We start from the raw sequence: 16,371 nt of genomic DNA, 5'->3' as shown, positions 1-16,371 counted from the left end.
GAGAACTCTGCACTTTGCACTTTGGTTAAAGTCTCATTTAGGTTTAAATTTCTAAACTTTTCTTAAGAAATTAAGTTTCCTTTGATCTCTCTTCTGAATTGCAGAAATTAGATAAAATTTTTTGATAAAATGACTTCTTGTCATGTTGCTGAAGATCCCATAAAAAAGGTTGCTATCTTTGGAGGAACTCATGGGAATGAGCTAACAGGAGTATTTCTAGTGAAGCACTGGCTAGAGAATGGCACTGAAATTCAGAGGACAGGGCTGGAGGTAAAGCCATTTATCACCAACCCAAGAGCAGTGAAGAAGTGTACCAGATATATTGACTGTGACCTGAATCGAGTTTTTGACCCTGAAAATCTTGGGTAAGACTCTATTTTTTGTTGTCTGCGCGCGCGCGTGTGTGTGTGTGTGTGTGTGTGAAAAGTGGCATGTGTTGGAGAGAACAAGTATATGTGCTATTCATATCTGTGCGTGTAGTCACTATTGTAAATAAGATCACTTTCACTTTTAATCACACTTCATCATGAATTACTCAGTTCTCTAAACTGGGCATTCATATGCTCTTTCATAAACTTTTTAAAGCATCAGACTGTTCCCAACTGATTTTCTTTTTAAATGTATTCTATACAGACTGAGATAAATAACAAAAGTTTTTATTTTTAAATCTATTTTAAAGAAATAGATTTAATAGTCTTTTGTATTATTAGTGTTTGGTCAGTATATTTGGGTATATACATATTTGTTGGCTTTCTTGGTTACTCACTACTATGTTTTTATGCTACTTTGTTTATGGTAGTACACGAAGTCCTGGTTAAGAAAAATGTAATGTCTTAATTAATATTTGCTTAATCAAAGTATCCAACCATAACACTCTAGGTATGTTCTGATTAATTATTTTTGCCTCTGTTTGTATCATTATAGGTACTACTGTAGGTCTGTAGGTCTCTAAGTATTTTCTCTGTACCATTTCTTTCTTTCATTTATCTAAAAATATTATTAAACACCTACTCTTCACAGGGCACTGTGCCAAGTGTTGTGGGACTACAAAGCCATGTGCGAAAAATGGTTTCTACCCTTAAAGAGTTGAGAGAGGGACAGGAACAACTAACACAACACTTTTGCGTGTACTCATTTTCTAATACTGGCTAATTTGAATTTAGAGAGTTATTTAAATATAATCTCACCACAGATCAAAAGATGGTTACTACTTTTAGTACAAATATGCCTCAATTCATGGAGTAGATTTTTTTCCTGGGCAATTGTACATTAGTCATACTTTGTGTATCAAATCCTATTTTTATTTTCATAAATTTTAATTTCAAAAATGCTTTATCTTCATGATTGAGGTTATGTCAACCCAATTAAAATGTCTATTCACTTAAAATAGCTATTAACTAACTCATATTATGAGTAAGAATTTGTTGAAGAATAACTCTTATAGGTGACATGTTAACTTCCCAAATAACTCTTAAATGGACTACAGTGAGTTTTCTTGTTATGACCACTCAATAGTATGCATTTCAATGAGAACAGTCTTTTAAAGTAAATTCACCTTCTATTGTACTTTTTACATTTAAATGCTATTCAGAGGCTAGACAGTTCTCTCTCAGGGTGATTATGGAAACTTACGAGACAGATAAATTAGTTACCTTATCCTGTCTTTCCTCTCCCCAGGTAGTGACTTTTCCTGTATTCTCCTTCTCAGTGATGTCAGCATCACCCCCAAATCCTCTATGAAAATCAACCAGGACCCTTCCTTGTTCCTCATCTCCCTGTGTCTCATGGGTCACTAAGTCTTCCCAAATATGCAAGTACAGAATAATTGCAAATATTTTGCATATCCTATCTTCCTCTCCATTTTCATTACATTAGTTTATTTCTTCTGGGAGCAGTCAAAGTAGCCTCCAAAGAATCTTTCTGCATCCAGCCTTAGTCCAATTCTTCCCACCATGGAGTCTCTGTATGGTAGCAGCCATAAGAATCATCCTAACAAGCAAATCTTCTTTTTTAATTTTTTTATTGTATTTTTTCCATTCCCATTTAACCTCCTTATATCCCCCTCCCACTTGTGGTCACCATACTGTTGTCTGTGTCCATGAGTTCTTTTTCTTTTACCTCCACCCCCTCCCCAACCCCAAGCCCCAAGCTGTCATCCTGCTCTCTATCTATAAGTCTCTCTATTTTGCTTGTCAATTCAATTTGTTCATTAGATTCCACATATGAGTGACATCATATGGTTCTTGTCTTTCTCTGACTGGCTTATTTCACTCAGCATAATTTTCTCTCTTCATGCTGTCACAAAGGGTAAAGTTTTCTTCTTTTTTACAGTCAGTTAGTATTCCATTATGTAAATGTCCTGTAGTTGTTCATCTTTCTACTGATGGCCACTGGGACTGCTTCCATATCTTGGCGATTGTAACTAATGCTGCAAAGAACATAGGGGTGCTTATGTTCTTTCAAATTAATGTTTTGGGTTTCTTTGGATATATTCACAGAAGTGAAATTGCTGGGTCATAAGGCAGTGCCATTTTTAATTTTTGAGGTATCTCCATACTGCTTTCCATGGTGGCTGCACTGATCTGCATTCCCACCAACAGTGCATGAGGGTTCCCTTTTCTCCACATCCTCGCCAGCACTTATTGTTTATTGATTCATTGATGATAGCCATTCTGACAGATGTATCTCATTGTGGTGTGTTACATTTACACAACTGCATACTACTCGGCTATAAAAAAAGAAGGAAATCTTATCCTTTGCAACTGCATGGATAGATAAGTGAAATAAGCCAGGCAGAGAGCAGATACCATATGATATTCATAAATAGAGAGATTCATAGATAGAAGCAGGATGACAGCTGCCGGGGGCGGGGATTGGGAGACTGGGTTGGGGGGTGGAGGGATTGAGCAAAAAAGAGATTTCTGCTGCACCTGGGCTGTCCAGTATCAGGATGGACACCTGATGGAAATACCTTTCTACAGTGGGCCCACTTCTATGCCTGACAAAGGAATCAATCCAACTGATGGGTGTGTGGGCAGCTGCAGGACTGCCATGGTGGGTATCGCTGCTCCAGAGGGAATTGGAAGGTCCTTAGGTAATGCATTAAGAAAGAACAAGCTAGGACTAGTGCTTTTTGTTTTAATAGTGTTTAAAAATTTTCTGATTTATTTATTTTACAGAGAGAGAGAGATGAAGGAAGAAAGAGAAACATCCATTATGTGCCCTGACCAAGGATCAAACCTGCAACCTTAGCCTATTGGGATTGTGCACTAACCAACTGAGCTACCCAGCCAGAGAGGACTAGTACTCTTAATTCATCTGACATTAACAACATTGATCCAGAAACCTGCTCTGTGACACACACATTATCAATAACACTAGGCATGAGTATACTTTTTCTGTCAATCACACTACACAGGCAGCCCATCAAACTGCTGACCCAAAGGGTCCTAAAAATATCACCATTAGGGCCATGGGTGACTAAGTTCAGATTTGGGCTGGATTCATATGGCTCCTTATGTTTATGGACATTTGAGCCCCCTGGGCAATTCTATATTAGGAATAAAAAATTCACTCTACACAGAACTAACTCAGTTGTACCAGAAATATGGGAGGTATATCACTAGGACTATGAAGTCAATCTGTCACATTCAAGGATAGCAATCAGTTTGACACTGACTGGTCACACCACCCAGGTAGATGTTGGGGAGCCCCAATGAGATCCAATGGTTATGTGCCACAAATATTTGGCCATGACCCTGGCCGATGTGGCTATTTGGTAGGGTATCAGCCCACAGGAGAAAAGGTCGCTGGTTCGATTCCCAGTCAGGGCAGGTGCCTAGGTTGTGAGTTCGGTCCCCAGTCAGTGTGCATGCAAGAGACAACCAATTGATCTTTCTCTCTCTCTCTTTCTCCCTCCCTTTCCCTCTCTCTAAAAATAAATACTGTAAACTTAAAAATATATATTTGGCCATGGCTTCCACCTGGGTGGTTTGCATTTCCACCAACAGTGTAAAATTGCTCCCTTTCCTCCACATCCTCACCAGCACTTGTCGTCTGTTGACTTATTTGCATGTATGTTAGCTATGGCCTTATAGTATGATTTGATATTAGGTAGCTAATTTGAAAATCTTATCATATCTCTCCCCTGCTGAAAATTCTTCAAACATCTTTTATCCAGAATAGATTTAAGTAACTCAGTACAGCTGATGCACCCTTTAGGTCCTTGTCTTGCCTATTCTTCTAGCTTCATCCTTTGGGACTCTTCCTTAGGCCTTGGACTCCAGGCTTGAGAACTCAGTGTCCATTATCTTTTAAGACTCCAAGCCTTATCTCAAAGCAGCTGGGTGGTTAGTTGTTAACTTATATACAAGAGAATTAGATGCAAATCAGTTAGGAGTGGGAGGACCTAACTGAGTTGTTTCGTGGATTAACTTTTAAAATGCTTTTATGTGTATATCCATTAGGAACTATGTTTGGTTACATATAATAGGAACTGGAAGACATTGGCTTAAACAAATAAGGGTTTCTTTTTCACAAATAATAAGCCCAGACACGCAGTGGCTCAATGATATCATCAATGTCACAGGTTCCTTTCATCTTCCCACTACACCATCCTTAGCATGCAGCTTTTGACCTCATGGTTTTTGCTTCCTGGTCAAAAACCAGTTGCTCCACCTTCTTGATTGCCGTCCAGGCAGAAATTACCCAGGTGCAAATTGTAGGTCTCTTGAAGATACTAGCAAGAATAGTGAGGAAATAGAAATATGTAAATGGAATTATAGAGAAATGGTTGAATGTTTTAATGAGGAAAAATAAATTTAAATCGTCATCATGTATAGTAAGAAAAAAAAATGTACCCCAACCATTGCAGGAATGGGGAGGGGACAGGTAGAGGCTCATTTCAGGATTCAGTAAAAATTATTAACTTTTATCCCAGAAAAAAATTTCATATACCTGCAAAAGTTTTGCAGACTTGTCTGTAAAGCTTGTCCCTGGATACCTAGTGGTTCCAGGACCTCAGTTAAGAATCCTTAATTAGATAATGTGAACGTTGTCTAAGTTTAACATTTTATGCACTGGAATTAGCTAGAGGGCAAAAAAAAAAAAATGCATTTGATTGTCTGGTCCCATAGTAGCCCAGTGCACATAACTACCAAGAAACTGTTGATTGAATCAGTGGATAAATTTTGTTCAGGGTTGAAGCCAAATGGTAAATTCTGTTTGAAATGTCCTTCCTTTGACAGTCACATGAATGAAGTATTATTTGCAAGTATGCAACATTACATAGACTCAAATGAAGGGAACAAATGTAATTTTTCATTTGTAATGTTTTCAAATAAGTTTCCACTTCCCTCATAAGTTTTTCATATTTTTTAAAAGTTTGGCAACTGGTTCCTTAGACAGTGTGTTCTTATCGTATAGTTGTGTTATATTAGCCACAGATGTTGTTAATCTTTTTCTTTCTGCTAATGACAGTAAAAAAATGTCAGAGGATTTGCCGTATGAAGTGAGAAGGGCTCAAGAAATAAATCATTTATTTGGTCCAAACGACAATGAAGATTCCTATGACATTATTTTTGACCTTCACAATACTACCTCTAACATGGGATGCACTCTTATTCTTGAGGATTCCAGGAATGACTTTTTAATTCAGATGTTTCATTACATGAAGGTAATGTCAATGTTATTCATTTATAAGTTAGCATAGACCTGTACTTTGAAGTCAGTTACAGACATAAAACAACCACAGAAGGGGTCTGGAGGGAGGGTCTGAGAGAGATGAAGAAGTGGGAGGAGAAAAAAAGAAGATGAAATGAGAAAAATAGTAAATGCAATAAATAAAATAATAAAACATTTGTAGATTCTTATATCTATAAAATTATAAATCTTTTACCCAGACAGCTACCAAATCATAGGTTATTTGGTAAAATTAATACCAAAAGTTAAAATGGTGTGTTTGAAGTAGTTCAATTAGTTTTAAGAAGCTCAGGAAATGGTAATTTAATGTTGACTATAGACCAGTGATAAAAAGATTGACTATCGGTTGACTCTCTTTAGTCCTGCCCTTCTTTCCATTTGATCCAGATACCCCGGCACACATCTGGTCTCTCAGTACTTTGTATAGCTAGTCATTTTAAGCCTCCAAAGTCTACAAGATGAAAAATTCAGCAATCCAGTGTCTATAGCTAGAGAAAAATTGCTATAAAATAACAACCAAGCACAAATACAAATAATAACCAGTATGCTTATTATTGTATGATAAATGCCCTCCCTTCCAGAGAGCTAGTATGATTTAGAGGAGTTTGACCCATGGAGCCAGGAGAACCTGAGTTCAAATCCTGGCTTTCTTGTTTACTAACCTTGGATAAAATACTCAATTCCCAAAACCTTGCTTTCCTCATTTTGTAAAGTTGATATCATAACAAATTTATTTGTAAAGCTGTTAAAAAGCCTCATATGAGATAAAAAATGTAAAAGCATTTAGCCTGATACCTAGCAGAGAGTAAAGATTCACTATCATTTTTGTTTTCTTTGAGTTTTTGACAGTAACTAGATAGTTCTGGTACGAAATAATAATGAAGCTGTTCTTTTTCACCCATTGAAGGAAAGCTGAATGCTCTGGTTGCCAGGCATGGAAGCAGCATGGCTGACATTGTTATCAAAACTGGGAGGCCTATCTTGAATTCTCATTCAGATTAAGTGGAGGTAGGAGAAGGTAACCAACATCTGCAGAGACCTGGACCACAGGGCTAGATACAGAATTCTTTAAGAGCAACACTAAGCTAAATAGTGTAACTAGTGATGAAGAAAGAAATAACCAAATCCATTCAGAAGGAAAACTTATTTCATACTCATTAATATAGTTCTTCAGAATTTAATGTGTATTTTATCCAGAAAGCTATATATAACTCAATTTCATATGTTATTTATTTTTAAGTTTTCAAAGCTTCAGAGTGTGTTTCATAGAGTTCTTACTAATCTTAGTTGATACAGTAGAACATCGAAGGCATTATGACTCTCTAGCAGCAAAGAGGACAAAGCATATGGTCTTGGCATAATGAGAAAGATATTGTCGATTCCTTTCAGACTTCTTTGGCTCCATTACCCTGCCATGTTTATCTTATTGAACATCCTTCCCTCAAATATGCAACCACTCGTTCTATAGCCAAGTATCCTGTTGGTAAGTCATACTTCCCATTGTCACAATTAAACAAAATATGTCCTGGGTGAAACGCTGAGAAAAATTATTTTTAAGAATATTTATAGTTACTGTGCTCATCACTGTGGCTTATAATTGTCAAGTAATAAGTAACTCCAGGCAGGCTTGAACTATATAAAATTTCCTCAGTTTCATTGAGCAGCTTCTCTGCGTTCCATGAGAGAAACAGTAAGCTGAGGAAACTTGAATCTTTTATAATGTACATTAAGCATACCTGCCTTTTGCTCCAAGGAAGACATCATCCTCATCTTTCAATACTGTGCACTACACAAACTTTCTTGAAAATTAATTTGGAACCATGGCAGTGGTTGGAAAGATGTGCAGGAACACAAAAATCCATAGAAAATCTTCTCCCGGTATCCTGCTTAGCCTTTCTTTGCAGCTGAGCCGTTCATAAACTATTACCCATCCACTGTGCCCTGTCAGTTACTGGGCTGTAAACTCACCTTGACTTTCTGGAACTTCCAACATGCAAGCATACATTTTCATACACCCTCTCACATAGACAGTCTCTTTCTTCTATATTCTGTTCTCTTTCCTGAGTGACCTATTAGCATAGTTCTTGACAGACTACACCACAATCGTTAAAATTGCTGTCACAACTTAAAGTCTTTTTTGTTAGATCTCAGATGGTTGCACCAAGAACAATTTAATTGAAAAACAAGTTGTCAAACAATGTAAGCAAATTTAAAATCATCTTGCTTACTCAATTATTGATACTTTTGGTGCATAATCAAGGGATCATTTGGAGCAAGCTAAAAATCTAAGTCCAGGTACTTAACAATAAAGGATGGAGATCCTGTTTCTCTTTGACCCCAGATAAAATATATGATTTCCAAACTCTGAAAGAACAGTCTTGGCCTATGATGTTTGTGGAGTGATGCTGCTCCACTGATATGTTTGGCAGCTTTTTATGTTGCCGAATATATTTATCGATTCCTTTTACAATATTATGATTTAGAATTTTTTTACAATAATGAATGAAACGTAGAGGAAAAAAGAGCCCAAGATTTGCAACTCCATCACAACTCTTTGATTTCTCTCATGTGCTCCCCAGTCTTCATTCACTATGCATGTAATATACTGCTTTATGTTTGCACAACATTATGTCTCAAATATTTCCCATGATGCTAAATGGTCTAACTTCTTACCAATTTTTAATGATGGAATTCCAGACTTGATATATTGAAACGCTTAATTTTATAATATGTTCTAATACTTATGTACATATGACTATCTCTCGTTCTGCACCTAGGTATAGAAGTTGGTCCTCAGCCTCAGGGGGTTCTGAGAGCTGATATTTTGGATCAAATGAGGAAAATGATTAAATATGCTCTTGATTTTACACATAATTTCAATGAAGGTAAGTAGTGGGTGAGAGCTGTTATCTTAGTTGTTAGTATGTGTGTGTGTGTGTGTGCGTGCGTGTGTGTGTGTGTGTGTAAATAGATCAGAAAAGAGAGAGAACATGAACACAAATGGTAACTTGACAACTAAACGCTGAACTAGCAATTGTAACCTAGGTGAAATTTGCATGCTCAGGATATTAGGTGCTTTTTAACATTTTCTTTCACTTCAGCCATTCCTCAATGACCAGAATAGACACATCAAAAAAAGAGAAGAAGAAGAAAAGAACTAGCTACTAATTAAAGCTCTCCAAATAAAGTCCTCATTTTCCTATTAATCTCCATTAAAATAAAAAAAAGGACTAAGAAATACAAATGTCCAAAAGCATATGAAAAGATGGCCAATATCATGAGTAATTAGAAAAATGCGAATTAAAATGAGCAACCATTTTATCCCATTAGAGTAGGAAAATACTAATATCTGATAATATTGTGTTGCTAAGGGTGTAGAAAAGGGGGATGGTAAAAGCATGCTAGAGAATAATTTCACAGCACCCACTTCCGAAAATGCTCGAATCCTGTGACCCAGCAATTCCACCTTCAAAGAAACGCAAGCATGTGTGCAAGGACGGTCACCACAGCATTGTTTGTGACGACAAAACAGTAGAAACAACCTGAACATCCATCAGTGGGTAAACAATTAAACTAACACAGAAAGATCTTCAAAATGCAATACATTGTTAATTAAAGAAAGCAAGTTGCAGACCAAAACATGCAGTATAACAATTTCCTCAAAACAATAATAACAATGATAATAATGAATACTTGCGAGAATACATATATGTACCTCGATATATATGGTAACGTACAGGAAAAGTTCTAGAAGAAAATACACCAAACTGATAATAGCGATTATTGGGGAGGGGAGGGAAAAAAACAGGTTAAATTTGTTTTCATTGCTTTCAAGAAGAAAGATGTATTCATGTATTGTGTGTAATTGAGAAATAATTTAATTGGTAGATATATGAAACTTTATGTATTATCTACTCTTTTATTTGGTAAATCTAAAACTGTGGCAAAAAAATAAACCATGTTATTATTTTTAAAATAAACTGACTTTAAAATTTTAATAATTATAATAAAAATAAAATTTTAAAAGTCATCCTATGTAGATAATTATTCCAACAGGCTTAATTTAAATTGTTGTTGAAGAATGGGTCATTATAGTGACAAAGCTGGTAAATAGTTCAGTGTCCGTGGAGAGTATGTAATTCCTTAACATCAGACCGTGCACCTTACTGCAATCAGAGGAATTTGGGGGGGGGAGGCTTTTGACGCCCAAGTCATAAAGACTGAAAATGAGCTTTTCACTACCTTCATCTGAGGACAGGTTTTATAGTGTCTAATGAGCCTGGTAGTGGGAAGATCGCCACGTAGTCACAAGAAGCCTTTCAAATAGTAAGTATGGGACTGCAATATGTTAAGAAATGATGCACCTGAGTAAGAAGGCTACAACCTGAGAGGTTAGCAAAGGAGAGAGTTGAGAATGTTGAAGAGTTTGAAAACCACGATAAGAGTAATCCCTCAGTACACATGGTACTTCAGTCTACAGAGTCCCTGAACGCTCATAGACAGACAAGAGTATGGTGAGGACCAGAGGGCAAGGAGGATGAGGGGCGGTAGACGAGGGTATAGGAGGAATAAATGGTGATGGAACAGAACTTGACTTGGAGTGGTGAACACACAAGACAATATACAGATGATGGATTATAGAATTGCACCCATGAAACCTATATAATCTTATGAACCAATGTCACCCCCAATAAATTCAATAAAAAATAAAATTTTTAAGAAGTGAAAAAAAAAAGAGTACCTTCACATATATCCTCATAGATGTGCCACACAAGCAGTAATTGATAGAACTAAGAATACTTAGACTGGCCAGAAGAAGGCTTAAGGGCAATTTTATTTTAGAGTTTCAGAAGCAATTGGACATGTTTTCCGTGAGTCAACAGGCAGAATAGAATTGATGGGATAAAGTTAACTAGACACAGAACTTCCTGATTAACAAAGCTCATCAGCAATGGAATGGCCCACACTTCGTGAGGCTGTTTGAGCAAGGAGTAAGGTGGCCACTTGGCCAGAAAGATGTGGAGAAAATACCCAAGCATCGATGAAGTCAGCATTCGAGGCTCCTTCCAACTCTGGGGTTCTAAGTAGCAAAAACTATACTCCTTTGTGTCCTACAGCTTTTTCCTTTCCTCCCAATGGACCTCCTGGTTTAAAAAGATGACATCTGATAAGTCTCCATCTTCATCTTGGAAGGTTTGGTAGATTATAAAAATGGCCACAAATTCTTTCTTTCCCCACATCCATGTCCTTGCAGTGTGATGTTTTCAATCCTTCTACCAAGAGATGGGGACTATTTCTCTACCCCCTTGAATGTGGCTTGGCCGTGTGACTTGTTTTGTGTCACAGAAGAGGCTTGTAAAGGATTTGCACCTTGAGGGTTGTTCTCTTGCTGCCCTTGGGAACCCTGCACTGCCATTATGTGAATCAGTCTACCTGTCCTTTTGGAGGACAGGGTATGAGGTGGAGGACTTCGACAGCCTAGCCAATAGTCCTGCAGCTCCAGCTGACAGCCTGTCAAGTGCCAGACATGACAGTAAAGCCATCTCAGATCATCTAGCCTCCAGCAGACCTGCCAGCTCACCACAAATGCATGAGCAAGCCAATCAGCCAAGCCAGCTTAAACCAGAGGAACTGCCCAGCCAACCCAGAGAATCATGAGATAAGTTAAAGGGTCATGGTTCTATACCACTAAGTTCTAGGACAGTGTGTTTTGCAGCCAAAGCTAAGTGATACAGAAGTGACCCTGGATATCCATGTTCCAGCCTGGCTGCACTTTCTGCTCTAACGACAGAGGAAGCTTTTCCTTTGAGGTGCAATCATAGCACACTATGAGCCCTACGTTTAATGAAAACTCATCCTGTTTGCTCAGAGATTGCCTGGTATGCATGTAAACTACTCCTTTTTCAAGTTTCTGAGCATTGGGTTGTTTCACATTGCTGCATTTTTGGAAGTTGGACTCCACTGTTGGCGGTCTGCCTGCATTCCAAGATCTGTCCAAGTGTTTGATGTACTTAGTGCAGAGAAGGAGAGTCACCTAACCTGCTGCAAGTCCTTCTGAGATTACACAGTCATAGCATTCGGAGCTGGAAGGGAGCTCCCAGAGCAGCCCATTCAAAACCTTCATTAGACAGGTAAAGAAAGTGAAGCCTCCAGAAGTGAAGCCTCTTGCTCAAGATCACACAGCTGGGAGATCAGAGCCCAGGCGTCCTGACTCCCAGTCCTAGGCTCTTGTTCTCTCATGCCGGCTTCCTAAGTTCTGTTTTCTTCTGCTGTCTGTCAGTGTACTTGTGAACAAAGTGTGATGGGAATGATTCTAGAACATCATTTGGCTTAGTGTTGTTTATGAAAATCCTTAACTGAAATTGTATATTTTCCCTGTGACTGTCTTTTTTTACAGTTATAACTGACATTCAATCTGCAATTGTATGCCTTCACTTTTTGGTGGTTGTTCTTCCCTTAAAGTATGAACTTCCTTTTTTCAGTTGCTATTTATACATATTTTATTTTTGCCATAGGAAAGGAATTTCCTCCTTGTGCTATTGAAGCCTACAAAATAATGGAGAAAGTTGATTATCCCAGGAATGAAAATGGAGAAATTGCTGCTCTTATCCACCCTAATCTGCAGGTAACATATACTGTTTCTTTAAAATGTTCAAAACAATAAGGACCTACCTTGGATTAGAATTTTATAGTTTATAAAGCATTTTACACACATCGGCCCATTTGTCATTCTCAGACACACTGCAGTGTCGGTAAAGGGTACAGACAGACCTTCACTCAATAAATATTTACTTAGTGTCCCCTCTGCTGGCTCTATAAATACATCATTGAACATTGTCTATATTCTTGTGGGCGTCATAGTCTAGACATACTGAAGTCTAAAGTGTAGTTTAAAAATGAAGATGACCAGGTGCTACAAGAAAATAATGAGGCAGGGTGGGTGGTCAGACAAGGGCTCTCAGGGACGGTAAAATTCCTGCCCAAGAACAATGGGCAGGAATTATAATATTTATGTTAACGTAAGAAAACAGAGATCACCAGTGTGTCTTAGTTATGTGTTGTTCTGCAAAACGAGGGGCCGCCGGTTCGTTCCTGGTCAGGGCACATGCCTGGGTTGCGGGCCTGGTGTCTGGTCAGGGCGTGTACAAGAGGCAACCAATCGATGTTTCGCTCCCTCCCTTCTCCTCTCTAAAAATACATTAAAAAAAGAAGAAGAAGGCCCTTCAGTCATTCTGGGGCGCAACTCTGGCTGAAAATCACTGGTTCAGAGCGGCAGTTCTCAGCCACACTGTCCTGTAAAATCACCCGGGGTTTTAAAAAAGTAAAGAAAAACAGTGAACTATAAATAAGTAGCATGAAGGAACTGGGGGACGTTTGTGATGGAATTTTGTGTCTTAATTACACAGTTATATGGTTATGTGACTCTAAGCTGTGCACTTGTCACAACTCATAGAACTATACATAAAAATGAATGAGTTTTTCTGTGTGTCCACTTAAAAAATGAGGCCTGAGCCCCACTCCTGAGATTCTGGGCCTCTATATTTTTAAACATCCCAGGTAATGACAGCATGCAGCCAGGGTTGAACAAATCTCTGTAAGGCAGCACTTCTCAAACTTCAGCGTTGTGCATGTGACTCTGGCGATTTGTTAACATGAAGATCTTGATTTAGTAGGTCTGAGTGGGGAATGAAATTCTGCTTTTCTAACAGACGCTCAGTACTGCTGGGAAATGTTGGAAATGCAGATTCTCAGGCCCCTGCCCCAGACCTGCAGGGTCAGAATCTGCATTTTAGCAAAACTCTTACACGATTCTCAATCACATCCAGGTTTGAGAAGATCGTTCTAGGCTTCCCAGGGTGTGAGGGCACAAAACTCCAAACTGCTGGTGTGGGACCTGTCAGAGAACTCATTCGTTGCCATAATGCAGGGACATGTATGAAAAACCTCCACCTTGTCTTAGATTCTTCCCACCCCACCCCACCCTCTCTCAGCAGTCCCCATAAGGATAGATCTCCTTGTAAGTGGGCACAACGTTTCTCATTTTTATATTCCCGACAGTACCATGTCTTGCTCACAGAAGGCTCTTAATAGATAGTTCCTAAATTTTGCTGAACAGAATTTAACTTCAGCCAGCAAGAGGTAGAAGGTACACTCAGGAAGACATGCACTCAGTTTCACCTTTTAACATTATAGACCTTTTTGGCAACACCCAAGGCAAACTCAGTATTGAAGCAAATTCTAATCACACGTGTCAGTTATAAATATTAAAAGGGAAACTCTTAAAACTGTTCCCAAATTACTTCTCAATCTAAGTTTAGTCAGATCACTCCTATGCCTCTCAACATATCTCTCAAGTGTTTCTTTTAAAAGAATCCAGTGTTATAATGTTTTAGTTGTCTACAGCCTCACATAAATTTTTTAAAGTAGGAGAAAAACTGAATGTAATTTATGTATTTTAATTGTTTCTGAGAGGATCAAGACTGGAAACCATTGCACCCTGGGGATCCTGTGTTTTTAACTCTTGATGGAAAGACTGTTCCACTGGGGGGAGACTGCACTGTGTACCCGGTGTTTGTCAATGAGGCCGCATATTATGAAAAGAAAGAAGCTTTTGCAAAGACAACTAAGCTAACACTCAAGGCAAAAGGTATTCGCTCCTCTTTGCATTAGAAATCACTTCTAGTTCACTTGTTATAGAGTATTTTGAAAAAATCTACTAGTTTGTAAGCCCGCAGAGGGCAGGATCATGCTTTACTAAATGTGCCTTAATCACATCCATAGCATCTAGCTCAGTGCCTTGCACACAGTGGGCACTTAGGCAAATTTCTTGAATGAATGAATAAATTAATTAATTAATATCTTTTAAAGGTATCATATTTGTATGTAGCTTAATCAAAGAAGTGTATTTCTTATTTCTGTATAGCTTTTTATACATTATACTTTGAGAGTTTAACATTCTTAATAGTTTTTTAATTCAAATTCCTAAATTGAAACAGATACTATATACAAAAAGTTATTAACTTGAGTACAGAATTAAATGTGTATTTTCAAATAATGTATGATGCTGCTAGAAACCAATGGTGTAGACTTACTATTTGTAAATTTTTTATATTTGAATGAATGATAATCTATTAAGTATCTGGCCTATAAACTTCAGCAAGAGCTGTAATCGCCATAAGAGATCTTTCAATGCTCTTTTGAAGGTGAAATGTGAACGAGAAGTCTGCGCTGATTGTAAATATGAATAAATCAAAAACCTCTGAATGGTCCTTTGTGCGCAGTGACCCACACAAAGCGTCGCTGCGCTGGCTTGGCCCCTTGGTCCGCGCTGGCCCCGGGGAGCCGAGAGCTCCTCTCAGAGCCCCGCCCACCCCTTGAGAAGCTGACACCCCTTCCTGGTTGGGAGAGCTGGGAGAGGCAGATATACTCCTCACAGCTGTCACTTTTCCTCCTGAAAGAATGCCCTTGCCCTCGTTTGCACTCAACGTGTGAGGAAGTCTTTGGGTTTCCACGGCACAGACGGAAACAGCGGAAATAGCAGAGAGCAGCGGACGCCAGTGGAAATGTGCCCAGACCCGTGTCTCTGGGTCGCAAATGCATTTTCAGAAATTGTCCCCGTCCTAAATGCCCGCATCCCTCACCTCCCAGGACCCTTCTCTTCAAAGTTCCTCCAGCCAAAATGCTTCTTCCCTCCCCTCCCAGCGCCCACAGGAGCCTCCTTTCTCCTTCCTCAGTCACAGCAGTCCTGTGATTTGGACCCCAAGGAACCCATGCTCATGGTTTCCAATGTATTTACCAAAATCATACAACCATTATGTGGAACATATATATGTCAACATTTCCATCCTTCCAGAACAAGTTCTATTAAGCCAATTTCATTCCCTGTTTAATGTTCAATACAGCACAGACTGTTTCTAATTTTTTAGCATTTCTAATTTTTTAGCCATTTTCACTGACATAAACTCTCTTTCTCCTGTATTTTTTAGTAAAATTTTAATTTACCGATCAGTTTTTGTACATAACAAGCTTTACCAAGCTTCCTTCTCCCACTGTGAATGTTCTTTTGTGTTTTACATCTGAGTTCAGTTCTTATGGGCTGATATTTTCCAGGTATAAATTTTTAGCAAGAATATCTTATTCTTTCCTCAAATTTTAGTTACTTCTAAAATTCACAAGATTCAATGTAAGCCCCTGTGGTTTCAGTTTTTGTATTGATTGTTGCTATCAAGCCTAATTTTCTCTGACTCAATGTGTATAGTCTTCTGAGTTTCTAGTTAGATGTGATTTTTAAAAAATCTATAACCTATTGCTGTGTGTCTTTAGTCACGTTTAGTTTTATTCTATTTGATTACTTCTAAGCCTACAAACTTTGTTTTCTCATTTATAAAATGGGGGATATCATAATATCAATGCCCCTCTCATGGGATCATTGTGAAAAGTAAGTGGCTGAATGCATGTAAACACTAGCACAGAATAATAAATTATTCAAGTTCAAAGTTCTAACACAAAAGGTCCTTTATGATCTGCCCCTCCTTCCCCCACCATCTGTCTGGATTCATCTCCCTTCAGCAGAGGCAGATTAAGGTCGGTTGAGGCCCCGGGGGCAGAAGAAAATATTAGGCCCCTTAAAAAGAGAGAGAGACAGGGAAAATAAAAATACATGGTTTTGTG

General features: G+C 38.3%; 1 protein-coding gene across 1 annotated transcript; it reads left to right on the top strand.

The window, feature by feature from the left end:
• Positions 1 to 14,964, top strand: ASPA (aspartoacylase). The gene is made up of 6 exons (XM_090291107.1): positions 1 to 365; positions 5,479 to 5,674; positions 7,090 to 7,183; positions 8,478 to 8,585; positions 12,216 to 12,325; positions 14,173 to 14,964. Exons 1-6 carry the CDS (start codon positions 130 to 132, stop codon positions 14,368 to 14,370), a joined length of 942 nt encoding a protein of 313 aa, XP_090147233.1. The 5' UTR covers positions 1 to 129; the 3' UTR covers positions 14,371 to 14,964.
• The last annotated feature ends 1,407 nt before the right edge of the window (positions 14,965 to 16,371 follow it).

This window comes from Furipterus horrens, unplaced genomic scaffold, assembly GCF_987537825.1.
Source record: "Furipterus horrens unplaced genomic scaffold, mFurHor1.1.pri manual_scaffold_11, whole genome shotgun sequence".
NCBI lineage: Eukaryota > Metazoa > Chordata > Mammalia > Chiroptera > Furipteridae > Furipterus > Furipterus horrens.
This window is presented reverse-complemented; position numbering and strand designations above follow the sequence as displayed.

What these genes read in the sequence shown, in the direction of transcription:
- ASPA (XM_090291107.1), top strand. Translation starts at nt 130, where the DNA reads ATGACTTCTTGTCATGTTGCTGAAGATCCCATAAAAAAGGTTGCTATC. An exon ending in AGATGTTTCATTACATGAAG is followed by an intron (nt 5,675 to 7,089) that starts GTAATGTCAATG and finishes GATTCCTTTCAG; the next exon opens with ACTTCTTTGGCTCCATTACC. An exon ending in TACACATAATTTCAATGAAG is followed by an intron (nt 8,586 to 12,215) that starts GTAAGTAGTGGG and finishes TTTTTGCCATAG; the next exon opens with GAAAGGAATTTCCTCCTTGT.